This window comes from Electrona antarctica (assembly GCF_951216825.1).
Source record: "Electrona antarctica genome assembly, chromosome: 17".
NCBI lineage: Eukaryota > Metazoa > Chordata > Actinopteri > Myctophiformes > Myctophidae > Electrona > Electrona antarctica.
In genome coordinates, this window is record NC_136798.1 from 31,130,506 (window position 1) to 31,154,739 (window position 24,234).

General features: G+C 43.3%; 1 protein-coding gene and 1 long non-coding RNA gene across 2 annotated transcripts in view; both read left to right on the plus strand.

The window, feature by feature from the left end:
• vash2 (vasohibin 2) overlaps positions 1–13,157 on the plus strand; it is a 37,816-nt gene extending 24,659 nt beyond the window's left edge. Inside the window, exons 6-8 of the mRNA XM_079526940.1 lie at positions 106–249; positions 6,757–6,872; positions 11,015–13,157. Of these exons, the coding sequence (XP_079383066.1) occupies positions 106–249; positions 6,757–6,872; positions 11,015–11,084 (330 nt within the window). The 3' untranslated portion in view covers positions 11,085–13,157. The remainder of the gene's footprint in view (positions 1–105; positions 250–6,756; positions 6,873–11,014) is intronic.
• A 47-nt stretch (positions 13,158–13,204) lies between these two features.
• On the plus strand, positions 13,205–16,686 carry LOC306941457. The gene is made up of 2 exons (XR_013792153.1): positions 13,205–15,581; positions 15,630–16,686. It is a non-coding gene; the product is annotated as an uncharacterized lncRNA (long non-coding RNA).
• The last annotated feature ends 7,548 nt before the right edge of the window (positions 16,687–24,234 follow it).

Sequence of the window (24,234 nt, forward strand, 5' to 3'; positions counted from 1 at the left end):
ACAAATAAATATTGGATATAAATAGGAATTAAATAAAGGTGTCTCTCTCTCTCTCTCTCTCTCTCTCTCTTCCCCCACCCCCCCTTCCTCCCTCCCTCCCTCCAGGTGAAGATAGGCCTCTACGTGCCCCACGACCCTCATGTCTTCCAGCCAATCGAGTGGAAGCACCTGGTGTTGAACGCGGCGAGGCTGGGAGCCCAGGAGATGAGGAAAGAGCTGGAGAAACACGGCCGAGACATGAGGATGAAGGCAAGCAGCACGACACCCCAAACCCCACACACAGCATGAGGATGACACCCCAAAACCCACACATAACATGAGGATGACACCCCAAAACCCACACATAACATGAGGATGACACCCCAAAACCCACACATAACATGAGGATGACACCCCAAAACCCACACATAACATGAGGATGACACCCCAAAACCCCACACACACAACATGAGGATGACACCCCAAACCCCACACACATAGCATGAGGATGACACCCCAAACCCCACACACACCATGAGGGTGACACCCCAAACCCCACACATAGCATGAGGATGACACCCCAAACCCCACACACAACATGAGGATGACACCCCAAACCCCACACATAGCATGAGGGTGACACCCCAAACCCCACACATAGCATGAGGATGACACCCCAAACCCCACACACAACATGAGGATGACACCCCAAACCCCACACATAGCATGAGGATGACACCCCAAACCCCACACACAACATGAGGATGACACCCCAAACCCCACACATAGCATGAGGATGACACCCCAAACCCCACACACACCATGAGGGTGACACCCCAAACCCCACACATAGCATGAGGATGACACCCCAAACCCCACACACAACATGAGGATGACACCCCAAACCCCACACATAGCATGAGGGTGACACCCCAAACCCCACACATAGCATGAGGATGACACCCCAAACCCCACACACAACATGAGGATGACACCCCAAACCCCACACATAGCATGAGGATGACACCCCAAACCCCACACACAACATGAGGATGACACCCCAAACCCCACACACAACATGAGGATGACACCCCAAACCCCACACACAACATGAGGATGACACCCCAAACCCCACACACAACATGAGGATGACACCCCAAACCCCACACACAACATGAGGATGACACCCCAAACCCCACACACAACATGAGGATGACACCCCAAACCCCACACATAACATGAGGGTGACACCCCAAACCCCACACATAGCATGAGGATGACACCCCAAACCCCACACACAACATGAGGATGACACCCCAAACCCCACACATAGCATGAGGATGACACCCCAAACCCCACACATAGCATGAGGATGACACCCCAAACCCCACACACAACATGAGGATGACACCCCAAACCCCACACATAGCATGAGGATGACACCCCAAACCCCACACATAGCATGAGGATGACACCCCAAACCCCACACACAACATGAGGATGACACCCCAAACCCCACACACAACATGAGGATGACACCCCAAACCCCACACATAACATGAGGATGACACCCCAAAAACCCACACATAACATGAGGATGACACCCCAAAAACCCACACATAGCATGAGGGTGACACCCCAAACCCCACACACAACATGAGGATGACACCCCAAACCCCACACACAACATGAGGATGACACCCCAAACCCCACACATAGCATGAGGATGACACCCCAAACCCCACACATAGCATGAGGGTGACACCCCAAACCCCACACACAACATGAGGATGACACCCCAAACCCCACACACAACATGAGGATGACACCCCAAACCCCACACATAGCATGAGGATGACACCCCAAACCCCACACATAACATGAGGATGACACCCCAAAAACCCACACATAACATGAGGATGACACCCCAAAAACCCACACATAGCATGAGGGTGACACCCCAAACCCCACACACAACATGAGGATGACACCCCAAACCCCACACACAACATGAGGATGACACCCCAAACCCCACACATAGCATGAGGGTGACACCCCAAACCCCACACATAGCATGAGGATGACACCCCAAACCCCCCACACAACATGAGGATGACACCCCAAACCCCACACATAACATGAGGATGACACCCCAAAAACCCACACATAACATGAGGATGACACCCCAAAACCCCACACACACAACATGAGGATGACACCCCACACACATAGCATGAGGATGACACCCCAAACCCCACACATAGCATGAGGATGACACCCCAAACCCCACACATAGCATGAGGATGACACCCCAAACCCCACACATAGCATGAGGATGACACCCCAAACCCCACACATAGCATGAGGATGACACCCCAAACCCCACACATAGCATGAGGATGACACCCCAAACCCCACACACACAACATGAGGATGACACCCCAAACCCCACACACACAACATGAGGATGACACCCCAAAACCCACACACACACATAACATGAGGATGACACCTCAAACCCCACACACACAGCATGAGCAGCACTACACCCCATACTACAGTGTCACACAAAAGTATCAAAAGTAGCAGATCCACAAGTTCGAAATGGGGCGCAAAACGGCACATTTTTAACTGCTATTGATCCGCTATTGTTGCTGTTTTTGCATTTGAGTCCTGAAGAGTAACCATTTCTGAGATTTCCGCCCGACAGGGAAGATATGTAAATCGTGAAACCTCCTTCCACATGAACAGCCATGTGTGAAAGCCATATGAAAGTCTAAAGTCTAAAACTATGAATATGAATGACTGTACACAGTGAAGATCTCAATGAGGTTTAACCCATTTTGACCGGAGATCAGATTCTAAAAATGTCTTCTAATTCCTGACAGTTTTCTGAAAAAGCTATGTTTCTATGTCAGTCGTTCTTTGATTTTTCAAAAATAGCAGACCTACAAGTTGAGAGCTTGTAGAGCTGCTATTTTTCAATAGCTAAAGCATAAATGGGTTAACACAAAAATAGAAAATCTGCAGGTCCCTTTCTGCCAGAGTTAAATTAACACTGAATATTTTGCTGTTTGGTGACTGACACACATACCAAAATACCCTTACAGCGTCACCTCACAGTGGCTTAAGGGGGGTGTGTGTGTGTGTGTGTGTGTGTGTGTGTGTGTGTGTGTGTGTGTGTGTGTGTGTGTGTGTGTGTGTGTGTGTGTGTGTGTGTGTGTGTGTGTGTGTGTGTGTGTGTGTGTGTGTGTGTGTGTGTGTGTGTGTGTGTGTGTGTGTGTGTGTGTGTGTGCAATTCAGCAAGATATCATTGCTGTCTGGCAGAAACCTCTTATCTCCGTGTTCTAACTTTTTGTGTGTTCTCCTAAATGAACTACTTGATCATACTATCAGCGTCACACAAAAGTGTCAAAAGTAGCAGATCTGCAAGCTCGCATTTTGAGCTTGTAGTTCTGCAACTTTTGCTGTTTTTTAATATGAATCCTGAGAAGGATTTGTGACATGAGGTTTCCACCCGACAGAGACGATATGTGGGTCAGTGTCCTCACTCCCAGCTGTCACACAGTGACAGCCTTTAGTCAGCTGTTCTGTGGGTTTGTCTGGGACTTAAACTGTAATTGGTTATAAGCCATATAAAATTAATTGATTATAAATAGAAGTGCGTGCGTGCGTGCGTGCGTGCGTGCGTGCGTGCGTGCGTGCGTGCGTGCGCTTCCGTAGCAGACATGGAATGTGAAGAACTCACGAGACCCATAGTTAAAACATGAAACCATATATAAGATTCACACACACACACACACACACACACACACACACACTCACTCTAACATGTTGACCCATATTATTATGAGAAGCATGTGAGTAATGTGACCAGCTGTAGAATATGAGCTATATCCTGTTTTCTGCCCTGCACCCCGTCCAGGAAACCGTGTGTGTGTGTGTGTGTGTGTGTGTGTGTGTGTGTGTGTGTGTGTGTGTGTGTGTGTGTGTGTGTGTGTGTGTGTGTGTGTGTGTGTGTGTGTGTGTGTGTGTGTGTGTGTGTGTGTGTGTGTGTGTGTGTGTGTGTGTGTGTGTGTGTGTGTGTGTGTGTGTGTGTGTGTGTGTGTGTGTGTGTGTGTGCACACTGAGTCACAAGTTGTGTTAGCTTCAACCGATGTATTCATCACACACACACACAGTACCGATGAAAAACAGACTGGCATAGAGAGGGAATTACACACAGCCACACAACTTCACACAATCAAAACACAGTACACAAAACAATCAGTACTGTTTTTTCGTAAATGAACGTCCTACTTGATCATACTACAGTGCCACGCAAAAGCGTCTAAAATAGAAGATCTACAAGGTCGAAACGCTGCAAGAAAATGCTATTAGATGTGAGTTCAGTTCAGTGGTGTGAGGCTGTGCAGTAACTCTACGATGCATGCCATGCCATGCCATGCCATGCAGGCGTTTCACCTGCAGTGACATCATTCTATCTGCGGGCACTACTGCAACTCAAGCATTTCCACAAGATGTATCTCTCTCTCTCTCTCTCACACACACACACACACACACACACACACACACACACACACACACACACACACACACACACACACACACATATATACTCTCTCTCTCTCTCTCTCTCTCTCCCCTCCTCTTCTTTGTCTTTTACCTGGATTATCCAGGTCAAGGTCAGCCACTATAGTTACTATTGTCTCTAACACACACTCACACTCACACACACACACACACACACACACACACACACACACACACACACACACACACACACACACACACACACACACACACACACACCAGCCACACACACACACACACACACACACACACACACACACACACACACACACACACACACACACACACACACACACACACACACACACCAGCCACCCTCGTGGTCTGTGCTGCTACTGGAGAGGATATTGTCTCTTCCATTGTTTCATTGTCTCTCTGGTTCGTTTTTGTTCTCTGTTTAACGGTCAATAACGAACTCAGTCCATTATCGTCTCTACAATAATAGCAAAGAAGATGTCAAGTAGTAAACCCAGTTGAAGCGCTTTCAACAAATCAGCATTGAGAGCAGGGAGATCGGCTTGAGTTTCAGCACAATCATCTTCCTGGGTCCTTAATTTAAGAGGCGGTGTGGTTCAACGGGGTCCCCAGGAAAATGTTTGAATACATATTAACCCCTGCATCCATATTTTATACATTGGCTGTTCAGACAAAACATATGATTTTTTTTTAAGCCACCGCTCATCTGCCGATAGATCTCTGTGAGGTGCTGGAGTCACAAAAGTCCAGAAACTAAATAACGGGTTATTTTTTATTGCTGTACAAAAATAGATAGATGTACTTAGTACATCTATCTAACAAGAAACAAATTCTTCAAAGATATTTTAGATGACAGAGGTCTGTAGATGACAGAGGTCACAGATCCACATTGGAACCATTATTATATACACATATACACATTATTCTGGTTTATTTTTCAGGAAATTACTTTTTCTTTTCCAGGAAATTGCTTCTTATTTTTCTTTTCTTCTTTTTAATCTCCCCATATAAAGGGATCTAAGACTGGCTTAGACGAGAGTACATCAATCCATAAAAACTGATATTAGGGTTGCCTTGACTACACAGGATATTGCAAAATCACAAAAGAAACAGGTTAAATGTATCATTCCACTGGCTTTCTTTCCCAAATTCCCAAAACATATCGTCACTGCCGTGCAGAAACCGCCTAAAAACCTATTTCAACGTATGTTTTTTTATATACTGATGCCCTATTACTAATTAATTCAAGAGTGTTGCACAACATGTGTGCTTGTAGGTAGATTTTGGACATACAAGGTTTCAACCTGACATAGATGATAATCATGTCGCTGTTAGAAACCTCATGTCCATATTTTAACTTTTCGTGTTTCTTTTTTTAAATTGGCGTCCTACTGCAGCGTCACACAAAAGCATCAAAAGTAGCAGATACGAAAGCGCGAAATGTGACGCAAAGCGACACGTTTCGACTTTCGAGCTTGTCGATCTGCTACTTTAGATGCTTTTGGATCTGAATCCTGAAAAGTCCAAAATGTTTTATATGAGGCCCCTACATACAGTACATAGTGACTTTCTGGATTCCCTTTAATGTCTTTAAATGCTTTTTTTATGCTTTTTTTTTTAAAGCACCTTGAACTGACTCTGAATGAAATGTCCTATAAAAATAAAGCCTTGCCTTAGGCATTACAATCGCACACACCAACTCAGTATTAGCCTTGTTTCAGTAGCAGATCTGCAAGCTCGAAATGTGTCGCTTGGCGCCACGTTTCGAGCTTGCAGATCTGCTACTTTTGTGTGACGCTGTAGTATGATCAAGTAGGACGTTAATTTACGTAAAAACACAAAAAGTTAAAACCTGTACAATTTACAATTTACAATTTAGGCATTTAGCAGACGCTTTTAATCCAGAGCGACTTACATTAAGCAAGAACAAAAGCATGGGAATACATCACATATATAAAAAGCATTATCAAGAAACATGCGTAAGCTAAGAACGTAGCTAGAACATATCTATATAATGACACTGTACATATAAACTATACATATATACTATACTATGCTGTACATATATACTATGAAGTGCTATGACTACATACAATGCAATTATTGTGCTGTCTACATAACATGTACACGAGAGGTTTCTGCCTGTCGTCGACCAAATATTCTCGGCATCGTCGTCACGGTCTCTGGTTCTGCTTGTTTATCTTTCAGATCCTCAAATCCTCCAGCGCCCAATCACCAATCAAAGAACGCAGCAGCAGGGGGAAGTCCTTATCGCCACGGCGGCGACAGAGCAGCCCCCAACGCAGACACCGCAGAGACAAATCGTACGTGTTTTCTCGCCGTGTGTGTGTGTGTGTGTGTGTGTGTGTGTAAGAAGTACTCACATTTTTCATCAATATTGCAGTGTACAAATAGTACAAAAGTACAAAGATATTGGTCTCATTGTGCAGAAGGTCCCATTTCACAACTTTCAAATGTATACAAATCTTTTGAAAATAATTGGGACGATAATTGCCACAATTGTGAGCTTGTAGATCGGCTATTTTCAAATGGCCAAAATGTATAGAGCTGAAGTGGTTGATGTATGTTTTGTAATAATAATACAATCAACTATAAAGTTGTCAAATAATTGTAGTGGAGTAAGTATAATACTGCCTCTGAGATGTTGTAAAAATACTGAAAAATGGAAATACTTCAGTAATTTTGATGTTTACTGGCGAGGTCTTTCCTCTCATCATCCTCTTCCTGTGTCATTTTCCTCTACCGGGGGTCCTTGAGGGGCTTCCACGGGGTCCCCAGAAAAATCTGTTTAAAGTTTCAACCATTTGTATTAAAGAATAGGCGATCTACAAGCTCACAACTCGTCACAATGTGAGTTCCTAGTTCTCTTTTGAAGTGGCAGCGGTGGCCGAACGGATTGCGGAGCGGTCTTGATACCGGAAGGTCGCCAGTTCGAATCAGCGGTCCGACACGTTAAAATTACCACCGCTGAAGTGCCCTTGAACAAGGCATTGAACCACTACGATGAAATGTTCTATGAGCAGGGCCTGGCTGGAAACAAGTTCTTGAGCTTAGCCCAGATACCCTGGGTAAATATAGTAATCATTTCATTTCATTTCATTTCTGATTGGCAGGATGAGATGAGCCAATCACTAGTTGGAAATTAGCAATATGACACCTGTGTGCGTATTTTACACAGAACTGCCCCCTAGTGGTGTAACATCTGCAGGGCATGTAGAAGACCTGCTGTGTGTGTGTGTGTGTGTGTGTGTGTGTGTGTGTGTGTGTGTGTGTGTGTGTGTGTGTGTGTGTGTGTGTGTGTGTGTGTGTGTGTGTGTGTGTGTGTGTGTGTGTGTGTGTGTGTGTGTGTGTGTGTGTGTGTGTGTGTGTGTGTGTGTGTGTGTGTGTGTGTGTGTGTGTGTGTGTGTGTGTGTGAGGCGCACGCGTGCGTGCGTGCAAGGAAACACTGCAGCAGACTAGTGTTACATACATGGGCTAAATCGACCTACAGCTGACACTGAAGAAGAGCGTGCAGTGTGTGTGTCATCTGTTGTATCACAGGGCAGAAAAGACAGTTCTGTTAAGCTGACACCAGTTGATGGCAATGTTAGTGTGTGTGTGTGGAGCTAGTCTGCAGCTGTTGATCTAATGCAGGTCATGTATCAGCCTAGCACACAGCTGACAACACTGGGGGGGAAACGTGTGTGTGTGTGTGTGTGTGTGTGTGTGTGTGTGTGTACGTGTACGCGCAAGCAAACTCGTATCAGTTGACAGTAGAACCTAAAAGGCAGAGCCTATGCATCCAATCATTGGATGAACAAGCTGATTAGTCAAATATTAGTTCCAGCCATACAGTGTTAACCCTACTATAAACCTATCCTAATAACATACTCTAATCCTACTCAGAATTGAAGACACCTCTGTCCGTCCGCCTATCCGTCCTCATCCATTTTCTCCTCAGCGGGTTGACCAATAGTTCTCACATGCATTGGCATCTTCGGGCAGAAAACTCTTTATTTCCATATTCAAACTTTTTGTGTTTCTTGAACCCCAGCATCCCTATTCTTTTTTTCCTTTTTTAAAAAAAGATGTTTGGCTTTTCTGCCTTATTGATAGTATCAAGTGAAGACTGACAGGAAAGAGGGAGAGAGAGAAGGGGAGAGACATGCAGCAAAGGTCGTCATGAACGGGACTCGGAACATGCGACGGCGACGCGCTGTCAGGCCAAAGCCTAATATGCGGCATGCGCCTGGACCACTTTGCCAGCGGGCGCCCCGCATCCCTATTCTGAGTGAGGGGCACAATGCAGTGCGTTGTGAGCCTGCAGATTGGCTATTTCTGGCAAAGTGGTTTGGTGTAGATAGAGGGAAAAAACAGCAGACAAAGTATCACACACTTTTGTGTGTGTGCTTGGAGCAGTCTCGTAAGATTCTATATAATCATTGTCGACATTAGCTTCAAGCAGCCAGGGCTTGTGAGAGCAGAGCAGAGCTGGCTGTGAAAATGACATGCTAATGCTGTTGAGTGTGTCCACTGTCCAGCCTTTCAGCTAGATGTAAATGTAAATCAGTACCTACAGAAAGTGACATGAAGGGATGTTGTTTTAAGAATCATTGTCAAGTGGATGGCAGAGTTTACGCCACAACTTCAAGAAATACAACGGTGAATTGTATAGTTATCGTTATAGATGTCGTTGCTGTCGAGGCAAAAACCTCTTATCTCCATATTATAACTTTTCTTGCCCTACTTGATCATACCATTGTACAGCGTCACACAAAAGTAGCAGATCTGCAAGCTGGAAACGTTTTGAGCTTGTCAATCTACTAGTTTTGCTATTCTTTCATTTGAATCCTCAAGTCAAAAGTAACAGTTTCGGGCATTTGTGGTTTACAAATGACTGAGATTAATGCTTATTGTTGTAAATATAGTGCTTGGTGTGAACAGCCCTTTTGAAGCTTTTAATGTTTTTACAGGATGCATGTTGTTTCTATTCATCCACGATTCAGAAAATCCTATCTACTGATTTCGTCAGCCCACAACAAACCAGATCAAGTACATTTCAATCACCTCAAGTGGATAAGCTTGACGCTATAGCGCAGGCAGGGCAATATGAATGCAGTGGCTGCAACAACATTGTGCTAACACAAGGCTCTGTTAGCTTAGCTAGCACCATCTGTGTCTCACAATGCTATGTTTATCCTCCTCCTGCACTGTAAAAGCCTATGTGTTACTTTATCTCGGATTTAAAACCGACCCCTTACGAGTCCATAGTTGCCCTCTCAGAGTGAAATGGATACTCAGGATCTCTCTCTCTCTCTCTCTCGCTCTCTCTCTCTCTCTCTCTCTCTCTCTCTCTCTCTCTCATCCTCATTTTTTTCTAATTTCTTTGTATCTGTCCAATTTACCTCCTTATCTGTCATCATTTGACGCACGCTCGCACGCACGCACGCACACACACACACACACACACACACACACACACACACACACACACACACACACACAGTAAGGAGTGAGTGATGAGCTGGCTAAAGGCTGTGAGGTCTACAGGTGTCTTTGGAAGGATGGAATCAATAGCACTAAATCAGAGAGAGAGAGAGTGATTAGACTAGGGAAGGTGAATACACAAGCGGAAGAAAGAAGAGAAGGGTGAATAATGGAGAGAGTGGAAGGAGGCTAACGGAGGAAGAGGAGAGAGAGGGAGGATGGAATGAGAAGTAATAAGGGAGGAGGGAACCTGTCAGCTGCCCAGCTGTCCGCTCCTTCTTTCTCCTCTATTCACCTTCTCTCCTCTCCTCTAATGTCCTGTCCTCTCAGTAGATCAGCTTAAAGAAGTCACACTCTCTTTGATGTGCGAGCTCAGAGAGGTGTGTGTGTGTGTGTGTGTGTGTGTGTGTGTGTGTGTGTGTGTGTGTGTGTGTGTGTGTGTGTGTGTGTGTGTGTGTGTGTGTGTGTGTGTGTGTGTGTGTGTGTGTGTGTGTGTGTGTGTGTGTGTGTGTGTGTGTACACTGTACAGTTAGTATGCGCTTGTGCTAGAAGGAAAAGACTTGTGTAGGGGGGGGGCTGACAGTGAGATTAAAAAGTGATGACTTTCTTGCAGAGGCTCCTCTCTTTCTCTCTCTCTGTATACTACGTTGTAGCTCTGTCCCTCGTTCTCTCCTCCTATATCTCTCTCTGAACTGCTTTCCCTTTCGCTGGCCATCGCCCCATTGTCTTCAATTCCATTCCACCTGTTCTCTCTCTCTCTCTCTCTCTCTCTACTGCAAGGTTTCTCAAAGTGAGTGCTATGACACCCTAGAAATGAAAAATCAGAAAGTGATGCAGGAAATTGTTTACTGTGCTATGTATCTAACAGCGTCTGTCTGTCTGTCTGTCTGTCTGTCTGTCTGTCTGTCTGTCTGTCTGTCTGTCTGTCTGTCTGTCTGTCTCTCTGTCTCTCTGTCTCTCTGTCTGTCTGTCCCACCAGGCCCGCCTCGGTGGAGAGGAAACCCCCAGAGCTCAGCATGCTCAGCGACGGCTACCAGATCCGGATCTGAACCTCCGAGCTCTCGCTCTGCGTTCGTATCCTGCCTCTATGAATCCTCTTCCTCATTTCCACCTTGGTAAACCAGCCTCCCTGACGAGTCCTTGTCCATCCACTGGGTCACTCTTTTCCGCTAGCCTCTCCTCTCCTCTCCAAACTGCAACAACGGACGGGAAAGACGGGAAATGGAACACAGGGAGTCACTTCCAATGAGAAGATCCATTGCGGCGGAAACCAGCTGAACGTTTCCTGTATGCCAGTGTGTCTGTGACGAGTCTAAAGGGTCTTTCACGTGGGGAGTTGGACCTGCGCGCTCCTCGCGTGAACAGGCGTGTTTACACACGTGCCGCGAGACGAAACGGGCGACAGTTTCGCGGGAGTGTCAGATTGCACCACGCGCTTCCCTATGTAAACGCAGGCCTCTCGATGAGAGTTAATTTTTAGTCGCTTCCCGGGTGAAAAGGCCGTATAAGCCATGCAGGTGTGTGAAAGGGGGCTGATGTTCTTTCTTATTCAGAGTGACCTCCAGTGAAAGATCGCTGTCGTTACGAACGTTTTCTTATCTCTTTCTCTTAGGCTGCATCTCGTGTCTGTTTTCATGTAGAGGGAAGAAAAAGAGGGGAACAGGGGAATTATTATATGTCAAATTATTATGACGTATTAAACTTTAATTTATATAGCGCCTTTATCCAAGGCGCTTTACATAGATTGTGCATTACATTCGCCCATTCACGCACACATTCATACACCGATGGCGGCGGAAACCATGCAAGGCACCAACCAGCACATCAGGAGCAATTAGGTGTTCAGTGTCTTGCTCAAGGACACTTTGACACTAACTCTGGGGGAGCCCGGGTTCGAACTGGCAACCGGCCACTCTACCCCTGAGCCACCGCCGGTGAACATCGGCAAACATCTTTGGAGGGTCCCCTCTTTGGAGGGTCCCCCGTCAAGTGAGGGTCCCCCTCACTTGACATGTCTGTCTGTGCCAAAGCACTGAAAACAGCTGCTCAACCTTGTGCCACACAGAGGGCCTGTTGTGTAACTTTTTTCGCCACTATTATAATTAATGTATGTATTTCCAATCACCACATACCCCTGAGGCCTGTGTTTTCGCCCTTGCGCCCAACCTTGCAGGATGCCAAGGTTTTTGTAGTGCGAAAGTGGGCTTAAAGTTTAAAAGCCACATTAGCCTACTAGAGGCCATGTTGCTCTGCAAGTGGCCATGCTGAGCTCCCAGTGCTGTCGCTTGGCGACGATACCAAATGAGCTACAAACAGAAGCTAACGAACGAAGACCATGTCTGTTCCATCTTCCTGAAGGGCTTTGCGAATAGGGAGCGAGAGAGGGCTTTGAAAAGTGCCGGCATCGCATAATGAGATCGTAACGGATCACAGCGGGCCTGTTTAGAATGTGGAGGGCATGATTGTTGCGGCATGCTGAGAAATGAAATGTGGAGGACATGATCGGTGCTGCGTGCTGAGAAATCAAAGACCGAGAGGGGAGGGCGAATACGAGAGAGCGAAGACGTGAGGGAGCGGGAGAGAAAGGGAAGAGAGAGAGGGATGAAAGGAGATAGAGAAGAGGAATGGAGGAGAGGAGAGCGAGATACAGTGGGAGAGTTCAGCAGAGATCATTAGAACTGATACTGCGACAAAAACTCTGCTCTTCCTCTCTCACTCTCGCTCGCTCTCTCCTTTTCTACTCGATCTGAAATCAAGGGGAAGCTTCGTATCGTATGACTTGGCTAGTTTGATCTTTTCAATTATTATCAGCGATATCCTTCTGGGAGAGGTCATTGATACTGTACATGTCATTGAAGACATTAAAGCAAAAGGCACTCACTCACAGAGGCGGGTTGTTGTCTTGTCTGCAGGGGTCATCAATATGTCCATATGTGTGTCCATGGCAAAGACTTGTCCCTGGGAAAGTTTAGATTTTCTTTCATTATAATACCCAATTACTGAATGTCAAGTCTCCGGTTTTTATTCGAAATATGTATGACAATGATGTACTACGATATTATGGCACATAGGTTATGAGTCCACTACTACTAGTGGTTCTCAAACGTTTTATTTGCAAAGACCCCCAGAACTCTGAGAGTGTACAAATGTACACTCTCAGAGTTACAGACCTGTTATGGTCATTCAGGGCTATCTCTTTATGTGTTTCTGGTAATATTACTCATTTTATATGTCCGTGGCAAGAATTGAGTTTTGGCCAAAAAATTTCCATCACCAAGCCAACATGGCGATGACCCCTGCTTGTCTGTTTTCAGCTCTGTGAGGCTTTGATGAAGTACCCAGTGGCCTATACCAGTGTGTCCTGCGCTGCACATGGCGCATTGAGCAAGTTATGATAGGGGTTGTTCCTAAAGATAAGATATATTAATATTACGGTTATTTTTAGATTCTCCTATTGAGGCCTTTTTTGAATGATTCACGCGCTTGGAATCTCATGTCAGACACGTACCGTTTAGTTTCTGGACCTTCAAGTCGTCGCTGTCGGGCAGAAACCTCCATATTCTAACTTTTTGTGGGGGTTTTTTTGTAAATTAATTTCTTTTTGAATTTGAATCCTGAAAAGTAACAGTTTCGGACACAATGAGGTTTCCTCCCGACAGAGACGATATGCGAGGCAGTGTACGCGTATTTGCGTTACATTATCAACATGTCAAAATCCAGAGAATGTATGGGATTATTAGTTTGAACGTTGAGATGAAGACTCGCACACGCCGATGTCTCATCCGCTGTCAACAGTTTCGCTTCCACATGAATGAGTGTCGAGGACGGTTGTGACAGGCGCTGACAAGCGTCTGTCGCTGTTTAGTTGTTGTTTAATGTTCGGTTGTGTCTTTTACCTCACGGACAGGTTGTGTCCATCCATCTGAAACTGAAAATTATGCTGTCAGATGTTTTGTTGTTGTTGTAGCTTTTTGGTTTGACAACAAGCTATGCACGCAAAGAGCTAATCAACGTTTATGGAGGGGGTAAAACAAATAACAATCTAAAGTCTTCCACAAGCCAAATACAAGGAATGATAAATCATATGGGTGCAGGGGTCCATAGATTAATTTACAGTACACAGGGGGGGATCCGTTTTTAACTTACTGTATATTGTATACTTTGCATACTTTTGTAAAAGAGTATATATTTAACCACTTCGCTTCCCAATTTAGAAAAAACAAATGTCAGTTCTTATTTTTAAATGTCAAAGAATTTCCAAAACGTTGCATAAATGGCAGATCTATAAGCTCACTGACCACACGTCTTGATGCATTGCATCTTGAGGTGTTAGATTGAGCTTGTTTCTGGTTACTAGTAGCATACACTATAATAATTGCATAATAATTGCATATTTGATAATCCCAATAATATACGCCCCCCCCCCCCCCCCCCCACCCCCACTCACCCTCTATGATTCAATGTGGGTTCTCATCCTAAATACAGTATAGAAGTACACAAGGAAAGGTACTGCATCAGATTCTGTGTCATCACGATAAATGTAGTCTAACTAACAAAACTAAAGAACATCACTGTTACTCACCAAGTTCAGTAAATGCAGACAGACATTGAAGACATATCAACTGAACTTACTAACTTAGACATATCGTTGGCTTACACTTGCAGAATAAAGGTCAGAATGTTTATGGGTTGACGCAGTAACACTGCGGTAGGAACAGCAGACCATGCTTGATGCATGTTTCTGGGACTTGGACTGCAGCCAGCCATAGCACAATGCAGAGACACACACGCATGATCAAGTAGGACGGTCTCTTAACTCTGGCACAAAATAACCAGCCAAACAAGGAACTAGGGTTAAGGTGTCTGCACAACAGTGCACACTGCTGCGATTTTCTGATTTTTAGCAGCGTTTTTTCGCCATTTTCCCCGAAAGACGCAACCAGTCGGCCAGGACCTTTTACGGTATTTTGTATATCATCTACGGTTACATGGTCCTTAGTCACCACTGTACATTACAAATACCTGGCGGTCAGCTTACTTAATAGTAAACTGGAGCGTTACTTTCACCACTTTTTTTCACCAATGAAGAAAAGTAATGATAATGTTTTTATTGATGCCTGGTTACTGATGTGCTTTTTGAAATGATAAAACACACTGTAAGGGCACAAGAGGGACACACGGTTTCCTCAATGTCTAAATGATAAATGAGCGTGACATTTTTTTATACAAATATGAAAATAAGATTTGAAATTGATTTTACTCCCAAGTTCAGAGGGCTGTACCTGTTTTTGAACGGCAATGCTACACCCAGATGACGTGTAATTTTACTGTAATACTCGGATGTTTTGTTTTTACAGTACTGTAATAAACTTGTGTCCAATATCACAGAGCATTGTCTGTACTGACACAGGCTACCACACTGTATGATGCCAGGGTGAACTTATTTTTTATGGGAATGGTCTGCAGCACTCAACACTCAAGCAATGTAGCATTTTTTACTTGACGTTCATGCTTTAATGCAATGCTTTGTTTGGGGTTTCTTTTGAGTGAAAAACGTGGTTTATTTTTGTTTACCTATTCCTTTATTCTTTGAGGTGATGTGGTCAACTCTCCTTCTTTTGATGAAAGTCACATTTCTGTTTGATTCATTGATTGTACTATGTATGATGATGCAAAAGCACATTCACTCCTTGTAGCAGCTTGTCTCGTTGAAGGCCTTTGATTTGTTTAGTGCTGTCAGTTGGTTTCCCAGCTTCCTCTTAATGCTAGATATTATCTTTAGTGCTCTAATTCTAAAGGTGGTGCTACTGACTGCACACAGCAGATTTCTGGGCAAAAAAGAAAGACAATCTGTTTAAACCATGATACCCACATCCAAGGTGAGGCCCTAAGGGCCTACGCCAACAAATGCAAATACAAAAATAGTTAACGGAAACCTACCGTACTATGGATCACAAGATCACGTTTGAGAATCACTGTCCAAACAAAGTTATTTTTGATGTTGGCGCCTAGTTTTGTTTATTCTTTCCCCCGAAAATGACTATTTTCTATGCTCCTACATAATGTAGAGAAACTCTCTGTGAAAACGCAACAACCCCCGGCTCTTTGTCAAAGTCCATAGTCTGGCGTGGGCGGAGGTGAATAAAAACGCAGTGTAATGTATTCTGTATTTGTGGTGCAGGCCAGTGGGAATCAAACCCACAACCACTGCAAACAAATGCTCCCACCATGGCACTTCGAACTAATCGGACAACCCTGGGCTAGTTTGGAGCCAAATGAATGAGACTGAGCAAAACTTTGGTTTGTTCATTGTAGCACTGGAAAACATGGAAGCACCTCATTGTAGGGCTTTGGAGAACTGGCTTCCTTACCCACACTATAAACCACTATTGGATTTACTACGTGAAGAATCCATTCCACTTTTTTCTGAATTGAGCCTTGTGGAATCCGTCCCAGATTGTGTGTGCGAGGATAATGGTGTGATTTTTGTATTCTTATGGGAACCTAATGAAGGAGGGTCTGACAGGGCACGAGCCATGGATAGTTCTAGCTCTCCTGCTGTTGCAGTATATGTGGCCCTCTCCCACTGTTACAGTTTGTTTTTTATCAAGCATGTGTTGTTGTAATAAAACAAATGATCTATGTTTTTAACCCTGCTGTTTTGTGATCATTTTTTTCCCCTGCTGGACTTCTTGGAGCAATGTGGTGGTGAGAGTTGGAGCAATGTGGTGAAAGGTTTTATGTATGACTACAGCCCCACGCAGTGCTAATTAATTAGGTTTAACCACATGAAGCCTACAGCATCCCTATTCTACTAGGACAAACGTTTTCACGGAAATGGCAGATCTACAAGCTCGCAATGTGAAGCGCTGTAAGCTTGTAGGACGGCTACTTTTTTCGATGACCAGATTTGAAGCAGAGGGGGGGGAAAGGAGCAGACCTAATAGGCTATAGAGCCCAGGCCAGGGGGATCCCGGTCTACAACATGGCTGTAAACCTAAACACAGCCTTAACCCTAACATCACAAACACTATGCCTATAAACCTAACTGAAGAAAATCTAATACAAAAATGATAAAGAACCCCTGGAACAAGTACCTGCTGGTTGCTGCTCACGAGAGTCTTCTCTCATGGCTATTGGGTATATAAGAACTAATGAGAGATGGCAAATATGGCATAGATTATTAATAGTTGACTGAGATTTAAAACATGATCTGCGCAATATGTTGTACTGAATATTAAATTGAACTTAAAGAAATCTGTTTGGTGCATTTCATGATGTGTTTGGTAGATCAAGAATTAAACTCATCCACAAAAAAGTACCTTAATTGCTAACGGACATTCGTTAGTAAATGCTCCCTAATCTTGGAAAATAGCCGATTTACATGCTCAAATGAATCACAGTGTGAGCTTTTCAAACGAGGGCCCTTCTCCAAATACAATTCTGTGTGGGTCCTTAATGGAAATGTTTGATACTTACCAGAGGTTACCACTAATAGCATGATAAAATATGTCCATCCATATACAGTTATCTTATATATATGAATCTAAGAAAATGATTTGCCATTATGCTACTGATCCAGAAATATTCTGCACATTTTCAAAAATGAAAAAGGCTGGCATGATGGCATATCTTAACATCCAAACTATTTTAAATCTTTAACATTATTTTATCCACATACTAGTAGGCTACCCCTTTTTGTTCTAAACATAATTGTGCATAAGTACTTTATCAAATGAACTATTGACAAATTAAGCATGAAGTCTGTCCACTGCAAAATATAAGAAAGGGAGAATGTTTGTACCATACTTTGCCAGCAGATGGCGCTGACTGCTTTTGATCTGCCAGGTGATCAGATCGGGCTGGTGAAAAGAGCCATTGTTAACTATTATTTCATAGGCAGAAAATGTATTTAATATATCAAATTATTGCCTGAGTCTTTTTTAGATTGTATTGTGAAATGACTGGATTAGGCAGTTTATATTGATGTAAAAGCCATGGTTTTCATTGTCTAGCTGGGACGATACAGGCATAAATTCCGACATACTAAACAGGGGGCTGGGTTATTATGCCAGCCTTGGAAACAGTAAATGCATAAAAGACGTTGCCCACCCCTGGCATAGCCAGTTTTATATAGCCATACCTATTCTTTGCCTGTTTTTGCCTGTCTGTAAACCCATACAATTGTGGTGTGATAATAGTGGTCTGATGAGAAAAATAACTGACTACACAAGCAGGCATATAGGCTATAGCAGGGGTGGGCAACTGGCGGCCCGGGGGCCACATGCGGCCCCCACCTTCACTTAATGTGGCCCTCAGGTTAATGTCAGAATACTGATTATAATATTGGTTTCAGCTGTTTACAATTCCACAACATGCAAACATGACCCGCTGTTATTACTTCAGTCTAAATTAGTAGCTCATCAATGCTCAACACAAGTATAATTAAAGGCATTTGAAATTACATAAAAATGTTAATTTTCAGGATTCCAATTAAAAAATAGCAAAAATTCAAGATTTCAATTCGAATATAGCAAAAATAGCCGATCTACAAGCTCAAAACGCGTCGCAGCGCGACGCGTTTTGAGCTTGTAGATCGGCTATTTTTGCGACGACAGTAATATATGGCCCTAGGGAGTGAGTGTGGAAATATAGTGGCCCTCTCCATCGTCAAAGTTGCCCACCCCTGTGCTATAGGCTACTGGTATGTCACTTCCTCCAGCACTAAAAACATTTTCCCTATGTTTGGCACTCATTAGTAATATATGTGTGAATGTATTGTATTTTGTTATGATTCTGAAATCTACAAGCTCACAAATGGTCACGATACAATCCACTGAGCTTGTAAATCAGCTGTTTTTGCTGTGTGACACCATTAGTGTGATGAACCATTTAACAATACATTCTCAAAGTGTGCTCAAATACAAGGAAGTCTTTTCCTATACTAGAAGATAACACCAAAAACTGGAAACTGCATGATGTGACATTTGGATTTGTATTGACGTTTCAAACAAAGTAAGCCTGATAATACGAAACTCTTCTTCCTCTTGGCTTGGTTTATTAAATCAGGCCTGCATTGGTTCGCAAAAGATGTTATGCACAACGCTGGGCAAAGAGGTTTAAATCTGTTTCACTATGGCCAGTTATCAACCCAAACTCCCCCTCCTATACAGAACACCTATTGTGAGACCCTCACATTCCATGACCTTTACTCCGGCCTGGCCTGGGTCACTATCGTCCTTAGGTCATTAGTCTGGCATGGTCAGGCCTTTCACAGAGAAAGGCAATGGAAACCGGAGTCCTGGATAGAGGTTCCTTCCCAGACTCTCCTCAGGCAATGCTGAGTTGCCAGTTGTGTTTTTTTCTTTTGGTCTTGTTTTAAAACCGCTGTGGCTTATTTGGCAAATCAACAAGCAAACATGTTTTAGATGTATATAGGCCTACTATAATTCCCCATAGGTTTGGCGGAGTGTGAATCACATTGAGTGACAGAATCGGTCTGGTGTTTCTATTTATTAAGCCCTGGCTAAAGTATGTGTGTAATTCCATAATAAATAACCAAAGCATAAACTAGTATCGACCTTTTTCATTAGGAATGTAATTGTTTTGGCTTGTTTTTCAAGGTGAGATTTGGCTTATTTGGCTTGTTTTTGGAGGTGGGTTGGCTTATGTCTCAAACAAGAGTTGGCAACACTGTCATCAGGCAGAGAGTAGGCAGAGCTGTGAAGAGGCCATGCGAGACTATAGGGTCACATAAACATGCAATTAACTGGACATCCTGGTAATCAGGAACAGATGCCCCATGACAATCTGTTCCTGATTACCATAGTGTTCATGTAGAGAGAAAGATTTGAAAAATGTTTCTCGTAATAAGTGCTTTCACAGGTTATTTTCTATATGCAGTACCGGAATAAGTTTTGTTTTGGATTTTGTCAAATGGTTGGTTGATGAGCAGAGCTTAAAAAGGGTGATGTAGACAGCAGAGCCATCTAATAGAAGAGTTACGATATTGAGGGGGCAGAAACCAAGCGCTCGAGCGCTGTTCATGCATTGTTGTCAACGAGGGAGGCACAAATAAGATCAATTTTAGCCATGTGTGCAACATGCCAACTGTTTTAAAGTATTGTACAGTACCAACTAAAGTCTCTGTAATGTTTATGTTGAACAATTACTACAAAATTCTACTACAGGTTCTATGTTCCCCACTCACCCGGCCCCCCAAAAAAGGTTCTATGTGGACAGTTCAGAAGTTAACATGTTATTATGAAAAAAGGGAAAAAGGGGGGAGGCTGACAATGATGTCACTTAATGATTAGGTAAGCAGAAACCAAGCAGTTTTTCCTGTAAAAGTCTCCTTTTATTGATTTCAGCTGTTACAATTCCAAACATGCAAACATGACCCACTTTAATTAACTTCCGTCTAAAGTAGTAGCTTTAGGACTTGTCCCCATTTGTTGTCCCCATTCTTAAACTACAAGTGGTTCTTTATAACACAAGAAGTAAACAGTTTGCAACCAAACATAGGGTACTAACAGTTAACAAAACATACTAAAGCTCAAGTGTTTAATCAAACTATCATTTTGCATTAAATCATTGAATTAAAAATGTGCTTCTCAATTATCCGATTAATCGAACAAGTAATCAATACACTAATCACTAAGAAAATAACCTGTAGTCTCAACCCTACTCCACATAGCAGCAGCTTCTTGTGAAGTTGTGTCTCAGTGCCTCATACCACTGCTGACAGGCTGTCCACGAGGAGGATTCTTCACCAGAGACCTGGTTCTCACCAGCTCACTGTAGACCACATCAGTAACCCTGGTTTTGTGTGTGCAGCCTGAGGACAAACGATTTAACAGATTATTATCATAAAAAGGGCAATGAACACACAGGATAAATCCAACAATGCAGGACTGGTCTGTCTCAGAGTGTCACTAATCATCACATTTGAAGTCATCTCGGCTGCTCGCTCAGAAACTGGGATGCGGACTTTGTTTCTTCACAGAAAGATTATGTAGCTCTGCATCGTTTGCCCTTCATGAAAAGCCTACACACAACAAATTAAAATACTTACTAATAATTGGCTCCTCTGTCATTGTGCCCAAGTAGGCTATTTAGTCTTCTGTGCATCATTACCTGCAATAATCACAATTATGTTTCGCATAATCGTCATAATCGTTACCATGTTGAAAAATCTTCACACATTTTCAAAGAAATTGTGGAAATAGCAGATCTACAAGGTCAAAACGCCAGCTTGTCGATTATATTATAAATTATAATCTCCTTTTGCGTCAATGCGTTGATCTTTAAAAAATATAAAAAATGTGCTTTTCAATTAATCTAACAAGTAATCAATAGACTAAATCACTAAGAAGAATAATCAATATTTTCAACCCTACTCCACATACCAGCTTGTCTGTTCTTGTGTTGGAGGGTTGCAGTGTGCCTCATACCACTGCTGACAGGCTGTCCACGAGGAGGATTCTTCACCAGAGACCTGGTTCTCACCAGCTCACTGTAGACCACATCAGTAACCCTGGTTTTGTGTGTGCAGCCTGAGGACAAACGATTCATCAGATTATTATCATAAAAAGGGCAATGAACACATAGAATAAATCCAACAATGCAGGACTGGTCTGTCTCAGAGTGTCACTAATCATCACATTTGAAGTCATCTCGGCTGCTCGCTCAGAAGGGGCTGTGGACTTTGTTTCTTCACAGAAAGATTATGTAGCTCTGCATCGTTTGCCCTTCATGAAAAGCCTACAGACAACAAATAAAAAGACTTACTAATAAGTGGCTCCTCTGTCATTGTGCCCAAGTAGGCTATTTAGTCTTCTGTGCATCATTACCTGCAAGGATAACAGGCATTTGCTGTATTTATTATTGCGGTGACCAAACATTAGGCACAAGTCTCTTTGTCTGAGATAGGACAGGCATCATTGTGGTGGCATTCAGTTGATAAATCAGTTATCATTATCAGTTATCAGTTATCAGTTATCATAATCAGTTATCATTCAGTTGATAAATCTGTACTTTGGAATTCGTAGCATCCTCCATCCTTTTTGGTGGCTCATTCCATTTTCTCCTTTCTGACCAATCCTGTTTACATTTAGACCAGTTCAGCCTGTAGCATCTTATAGAGCAGGGGTTCTCAACCCGTGGGTCGCGACCCCTCGGGGGGTCGCCAAAATATTTTAGGGGGTCCCCAAATTATTTTCAAAAAAAATTAAATTAAAAAATTAAAAAAAAATATTTTATTTTCACAATTTTTCAAAAATAGCAGACCTACAAGCTCGTAGCGCGCCACTCAGGGGCGCGCTATGAGCTTGTAGATCTGCTATTTTTCAATAGCTAAATTATAACAATGCTTAAAACACCAAAAGGGGTTCCCGCCCAAAATGGTTTAAGGTTATTGTAGCAGTCAATTTATATTGGGGGTCGGGAGGGGGCGGGGCGGGGGTCCCGAGACATTGCCAAAGCATTTCCGGGGGTCCCCGGCCAAAAACGTTGAGAACCCCTGTTATAGAGTACATAGTATTGTAATTTCATGCTAAAGCAGCCAAACATGGCACACAAAGACCCCTTTTCCACCAAAAGAACGTTGGTTCTAGAACTGGCTCCGTTCTACATTCTTGGATCCTTGGTGCTTTCAACCGACGGCCATTTTTTCCGAATCAACTTGTTCTGAACCAATTCATTTTCAGTGGAAACACTCTGAACTGGTTCAATATTAGGCGGGGAAAAGAACCGAACTGGTTTAACCCGGGAGGAAAAGGGTCCTCTGAGTACATGGTAACCCGAGGATTTACCCCCCCAACAAAATTGTGGAAATAGCAGATCTACAAGGTCAAAACGCCAGCTTGTCGATTATATTATAAATTATAATCTCCTTTTGCGTCAATGCGTTGATCTTTAAAACATATTTAAAATGTGCTTCTCAATTAATCTAACAAGTAATCAATAGACTAAATCACTAAGAAGAATAATCAATATTTTCAACCCTACTCCACATACCAGCTTGTCTGTTCTTGTGTTGGAGGGTTGCAGTGTGCCTCATACCACTGCTGACAGGCTGTCCACAAGGAGGATTCTTCACCAGAGACCTGGTTCTCACCAGCTCACTGTAGACCACATCAGTAACCCTGGTTTTGTGTGTGCAGCCTGGGGACAAACGATTCATCAGATTATTATCATAAAAAGGGCAATGAACACATAGAATAAATCCAACAATGCAGGACTGGTCTGTCTCAGAGTGTCACTAATCATCACATTTGAAGTCATCTCGGCTGCTCGCTCAGTAGGTAGGCTGTGGACTTTTTTTCTTCACAGAAAGATTATGTAGCTCTGCATCGTTTGCCCTTCATGAAAAGCCTACAGACAACAAATTAAAAGACTTACTCATAAGTGGCTCCTCTTGTGCCCACATATTTAGTCTTCTGTGCATCATTACCTGCAAGGATAACAGGCATTTTCTGTGTTAAGATCATGGCAATAATAAAACCAAACATTGTCTGAGATAAGACAGGCATCATTGTGGTGGCATTCAGTTGAAAGATCTCTGTACTTTCTTCTTTTCAGCATCCTTTTATCCTCTTTGGTGGAGCCCCCTCCTATTTTCTCTTATCCGACCACTCCTGTTTTGTTTCATTTCAGCCTATAGCATCTTACAGAGTACATAGTATTGTAATTTCATGCTAAAGGAGCCAATCAGGGCACACAGTGAGCACATGGTAATTCAAGGAGTTACTCCCCCCCCCCCCCTCTCTCTCTCTCTCTCTCACACACGTGTTACCATGTTCCTTCCTTCAACTTTTGGCTCTTTTTTCCGCCCAGAGTTGGGGGAAAAAATGCTGAGTTGCGGGTTGCGTTTTTTTTGGGCTTGTTTTAAAAACTGTAGCTTCTTTGGCAAATCTAGCAAGCCAACATTTCTTTGATAGGTTTGGGGGAGTGTGAATCTCATTGAGTGACAGAATCGGTCTGGTGTCTCTAGTTATTAAGCCCTAGCTAAAGTTTATGTGTAATGTATGTTATAATAAATAACGGTAATAACCAGAACATAAATTATTATTAGGGATGTCCCGATACACTTTTTTCGTTTCCAATCCGATCTCGATACCACAATTTCTGTGTTAGCCGATACCGATACCGGATACCGATACCAGATAATAATATTTATAATAATACAAAAAGAAAAAA